The sequence below is a fragment of the Antrostomus carolinensis genome, unplaced genomic scaffold (genome assembly GCF_000700745.2).
Source record: "Antrostomus carolinensis isolate BGI_N321 unplaced genomic scaffold, ASM70074v2 scaffold20780, whole genome shotgun sequence".
Classification (NCBI taxonomy): Eukaryota; Metazoa; Chordata; class Aves; order Caprimulgiformes; family Caprimulgidae; genus Antrostomus; species Antrostomus carolinensis.
Genome location: NW_010290773.1, coordinates 21,838 through 27,766, shown reverse-complemented (window position 1 = coordinate 27,766; position 5,929 = coordinate 21,838). Strand labels below are relative to the sequence as shown.

Genomic DNA, 5,929 nt, shown 5'->3' with positions numbered 1-5,929 from the left:
CATTAATATATTAATGAAAATTCACATTTTTATTTAAAATGCAATTGCTCCCTCCCTTCTCCAGTGATGTCACCACATTAAAAAAATGTGCTGAATGCCTTCACTCATTTAGCAGGAACAGCTGGATAGCCAAGGTTACTAAATGGAAAAGATTGATCACATTTCCACTTATAGGAGATAGCATTTCTTTTGATTTTACTGATACTTGTTCACAGATGAAATATGCTAAAAACACTTCCCACATCAATAACTACTCAAGAACTTACTTAGTTTTTTGAATCCAGATGCAATAGTCTGTAATGAAGAGATCATTAAGGATGTAGGCAGGGTCATTCTGCATAAAAATCTTGTGAATGTCCAGCAGACACTTCAAAACTGCAGCTCTTCCTGGAAATAGATTTTTATTTTTGTAATTCACTGGAAATCATAATAGATAATCTTTACCATCTTCCCACCTTTGAGGCTTTAATAACCATGCTAACTACAACCATCTTGTAACTTTGAACTGCTCTGCAGTCTCAGAGTGGCAGTAATAGGACTATGCCCTTTAGTATCCACATCTTTGTGGATAAGAAGCCTCTAAATTCAGTCAGAATCTCTCTGCAAGACCAAAGCCTCACGACATAGTCATGCGTGTAATTCTCTGCAGCTGAAGAATCCCCCTCCCCCAGTTTCTCCCCTTCTCTGAGCTGTGTCAACCCAAACTTTAGCACAGTCATACAGTGCACCATATTAAAAAAAGGCAAGTTGAAAACTAACTTGCAAATAACTAAGTTATACACCATCATTTATCCGAGAAAACTCATTTCCCTGTATGCCTCCACAAATCTTTGTGTTAGAAAAGAATAAGTTTGGGAACATGCAGCCCACAGCAATTGTGTAAGTGATACCATCACCTAACACCTAACCCTTGCCTTAAATTAAGCAGAACTTTTCCCATTTCTGCCAGTTACAGCATAATTTGGCAAATTGAGCCCCCAAAAGGAAAAACTCTCTTCAGGCTTAAGAAGGTGCCACTTGACATGCAGTTGATAAATGCAGCAAAAGATTAAAAATTTGATTGCTTTCTCATTCCACAACCAGAAATCTTTCTGTAGTCAGTTTAATTTTCTTCATATGCTGCCACTGTTTATGAAGAGGATTAATGTAACCTCCAATTAGCTGGAATCTCCTCCCTTAGTTTTCTGATGAAAGTTGCTAAAGGGTTAAGTGCTGGAACATTTAAAAAAAAAATTATTTTCACTGCTTAATGGGAGAGGAAAAAAAAAAAACACAACAAAACACATTCAAATGAAAACAGCCACTACTGCAAATGGAATCTAATAACCCTCTCCCAAGAGGCTGGCTCCTCCTAGGCTATGAAACCTGAACATGGATGAAATTACATTTTACAGATTTAAAAAAAAAAAAAAGAAAAGAAAAAAGATCAGAACTCCCCCTGCTGTTCAAGCACAAAATTTGTTTGTTTGTTTTTTAAGTAATCCCATGCTGGAAAAAAATATATAGAGAGAATTAAAGTTAAAGGATATGGAAGATGGCAATAAGGAGAAAAATACCTGAAGAGTAAAAAGCCACGTCAAACAAAACTTTAAAAAACCTACAGGTTTGGAAGAGAACAATTGAGGAAGTCAGGAAAGAAAACACAAAATCCCAAATATAACTGATGAGCTTTTAGATTGTATGGCCATCAATGCTTGTCAAACTTCACTATTTTGACTAAGAAGAAGTGTGCTCTTTTAAAAAGAAATGATGTGTGGAATTAAAATTTTGATAATTTTTTAAGGTTCTAGCTGTCAAGCTGCCAGCCCAAACCATTTACAACATCCACCACTGTTACTCATCTGCCAAGTTACAATGTAAATTAGTGACTAACACTAATTCTCAATAAAAAGTCATCTTTCTTCACAAATTACAGTTTTAGATTATAGTAGCTTAATGGGCTTCTAATCAGGGAGGCTGCAAATCTAGCCAGACTTAATGTAGGGAACCCTACACAGAGGCAAAGACACGGAGCACAGCAAACTACCAAACTTCTGCTTTCAGAATATGCATCTTATACTTGCACCTTATAAACAAGAAGTCCTTATACAAAACTGCATTTAACTCTTTACCTCAAGAATAAAAAAACCAAGAGCTGCAGAGCAAACGTTATTTAAGCCTTAATGTAGGATATTCCATAACATACAGATGATTCCTGGCCTATTCCTGTGAAATTCCACACCGTAGGTTCTGTCTTTGGGTATCTGCTTCAGTTTTCAGGAGACATCTGGTCTGAACTTTCAGGCTGTGGTTATATATTCAGTAGTATTATTACTTATACTGGCTTAAGTACTCTTTGTTGCACTCTTTGCCTCCCTTTTCCACAGCTCTTTGTGATGTGCCAGTGCAAGTATTCACGAAACCATACAGCAAACTGGATCAGAGATCGGATGAAGCCAAAAGACAAAGAGGCTAGGGGCTTTTTTGGCAGTTATGTCAGTCCAACTCACTGCTGTCTATCAAAGCAAGCCTAAAATGTGCTAGTTTGAAAAGTCTTACTTCTTTTGTAGCCCTAGGATTATAATTTTTTAAATTTCACTGTATACTGGAGTTAAGAAAGCCATAGAAGAAGATGAAGACACACCAAGGATAACTAATTTCATTTTCTTTGCATAGCTTAATGAAGTAAGCACTTCTAAGTTTAAGGGTGAAGAAGAAAAATCATCTACTTTGAAAAAGAGTGATGAATGTTTAAGAGCAGGCACAAGAAACTTTTCTAATCTCAGGAAAATATGAATTATTTAAGTCAGTTTTTGCAAATCTACTGTGTAAAGTTACAGCTCTGCATTATACTGATCAACAAATACAGTGCTGACTATTCAAAAAACCAACTAGTCATATTTAAAAGTACAAACAAAAAGATTCCAACTTCCGTAATAGAATCAAAAATATTTGATCTAAGCTATTAAAATTTATGATTTAGAATTTAACAAGTATGTGACTTAAGACAGACTCTTAATACCCTCTACTTTTTGGCGTGAAGATCTGTGTTAGAGGGAAAGGAGGGGAACAACCAACTTGAAATTGGGATATGCTGCAAGAAGGGATATCAAATCTAAGTACTAACCCATTCTTTTTCCGAGATAAAGGTGGGTTTCTCTTCCTGCCACTAAAAATCATGACACTGCTGTTGGGGAAAGGGTGAGTTGCAACTTCAGAGGAAAAGCAGCAGAGAGGCTGGGCAGACAAGGCAAAAATCATAAGTGTCAAAGGACGTGTCTGCAGATCACTGGATTCTCCTGGAGTTCACTGCTATGCCAGCTGGCAGACAACAGCCCACAACTTTAAACTCCAGTTTCAGAAATCCAGTCCCCCTCCATAGATTAGTTCAGAAAAGGATACAACTGGGCCGCAGCTCTGTATCTGCCATTTGATACAATAACTGACTGATCTTACATCACCATGAAATTCTACCAGCTTTCATACTGAACATTTGAAGTGGGCACGCATTCTCTTTTCTTGAGGTCTGCACGTGCTTTTTCAGCATCCTGAAGATCCAGGACCAGCTCTGTGGAGGCAGCAGGTTGCCCCATCCTGCACCGTTGCCCAGGCAACCAGCACAGCACATCCAAGCACAGACTGCAACGGAACAGAGCCAGACCTGCTGCATTTCTTCACTTCTTCCACTGCTTCTAAACCATCCTAACCATCCACTCAATACAGCTGGACATCTGTCAAAGTCTATGGCAGTCATTTTTATACAGATTACCAAGGTGAGAAAGAACAAGGCTAGCATACCTCCTGTCCCAGCAGAGAATGAGACAGCAAACACAAACCACCCCTCCAGAGAAGACAGGGACTTTGCTGTTGGAGCAAGACCATCACAGGCGAAATGGGGAGACCATGATGACAAGCACAACTGGGGCCACTTCGTTTTGGAAGCAGGGTTTAAGGAGGTAACAGCAGCCACATGTCCAACGTAGGAGGATGGAGAAGCAAACCTGACACACAGATATTGCAGATGCCACCTCCCTTACAAAACTATTGAAAATCTTCTGTTGGATCATTGGATGTTCACTCTTATTTTCTATCACAACAGTAAAAGAAAAGCAGATAGCTCACCTCTCATGTACTATCACCTTAAGGAAAAAAAATCTAAAGAAGGCTGGCAGTGCTGGATGATTTCAGTTTTGTTATCTGAATTTTATTTTCTGTTATTTAATTTTTTTTTAATTAAAATCAGAATTTTATTTTTTCACACTTATGAACAGCAACATAGGCCAGAGGAGATAAGTGAAGAGGAACAGCACATATCTTTCTGTTAAAACTTTACTACCTTACTGTTACCACGTAAATCGTATTTTCAATCATCAATAGTTTGGCATTAGTAAAGATTAATACTTTACTAAAGATTAATAAGATGTGTTGATTTTTGGTTTTTAATCCTGCAACTCACAGCATTGAAAAAAAACCTGATGGAGTGATGTTTCTCAGTGATTCTTCTGTTAAAAGAAAAAAAATCCAACACAATGCTTTTTCTGAAAGTATTAGTAATTCACAATAAATAGAAAACTTGCAAGTAACTTTAACAACTCAAGATATAAACATGGTTGTGTACAACTGCACAGCTGAAGTTAGAATAACCACAGACTTGAAAAATCTGTAGTATCATCTGAAAGCTGTCTGGGGTAAACAGGGAATATATAAAAAGAACGTTGCTGCTGGAAGAAATTTGCAGTCATTAAGATGATGACAGCTCCACTCCTGAACGTGAAACAAAACAAAGCTACAAATATGTAGTACGTAGGCAGATTTTTATTCTTCAGTTCTAAATAAATTTTTATTATTTTTATTATTTATTTTTCAACAGCACAGTTTTCATGGCATTCACTGCTTCTTGTTTTATGAACAGCTCTACTTGGCTGTTAATTAGAACTGTCTTATTTTCCTAATAGCAAGCAGACAACTAAGATAACATAAGCAAGTCAGAGATTGTGACCTCTGCTCTGAAGAGAAAAATTACATAGGAAGTACTAAAAGAACAATGATGCAAAGCAAGTTTTGATGCTGATACAAATTCAGGATTTCTGTTCTTCCCAGACTACCACTGGACTGACCACAGAGTCATCTCAACCATTTTGCCTTAATCCTACAAAGAACTGTAGCACTGAATATGAACCACAGAAGTACCCCTTGCCCTCCCCTCCAATGTGTGATTCTGTGCAGCGATACTCAACTGGCACACACAATGGAACAGCTCAGGATTTCAGATGGCTAGATGTCAAAGAGTTATTTCGAATAGGAAAAAAAATAATTAAAGGACTGGCTCAGTTTAAAAAAAAAAACAAACAAAAAATTTTAAAAACTCAACAGAAGATCTAATTCTAGACAAAGAAATTGGCAAGGAGAGCAGGAATTAAACATTAGGGTAAGCTTGCTTTCTGTCAAAATCAGACATCACTGACAAGGGCTGAATTAAAACAATAGTTCTTCCAAACAGTAAATCAGGCAGGGAAGCTGCCCAGATTTGCAACTGCAAAACCACGATGAGCAGAACTTAGTCAAACAGAACAGTTGGAACAAGAGAAAAGATGCTTTAAAAACTTCTCTTAGGTGGAGATAAGTCATGGAAGTTATCAGAAATCCAGCCAATCTTTTTTAACAGGGTTTCAGTCGTGTCATTAAAGAACACAAACCAGAAAATAACAGGGCTCCTGCTGCACTTGTAACAGCAAGTGACACTGCTTTGAAATAAAAAACTTCAGAATAGGCTCTAAACCAATTATGGTATCTCACCTACCATAACAAAAGCTTCATTAATATGGTCTTTTCCAACAGAAAAATCTCCTGACAAACAGACAAATACAGTACACAGAAAAATACTTTAAAAATCAACAGCATGTGAACAATTACAACGGACTATAATTTTCTCTGAAGACCTTTTCCCTAC

The 5,929-nt window shown here is 37.2% G+C and overlaps 1 protein-coding gene across 1 annotated transcript in view; it reads right to left on the bottom strand.

Moving 5' to 3' along the window:
• Nucleotides 1–266: 266 nt before the first annotated feature.
• SHQ1 (SHQ1, H/ACA ribonucleoprotein assembly factor) overlaps nt 267–5,929 on the bottom strand; it is a gene marked incomplete at its 3' end in the record, with an annotated part of 25,091 nt that continues 19,428 nt past the window's right edge. The window contains exon 10 of the mRNA XM_010174421.2: nt 267–387. Coding sequence (XP_010172723.1) covers nt 267–387 — 121 coding nt within the window. The remainder of the gene's footprint in view (nt 388–5,929) is intronic.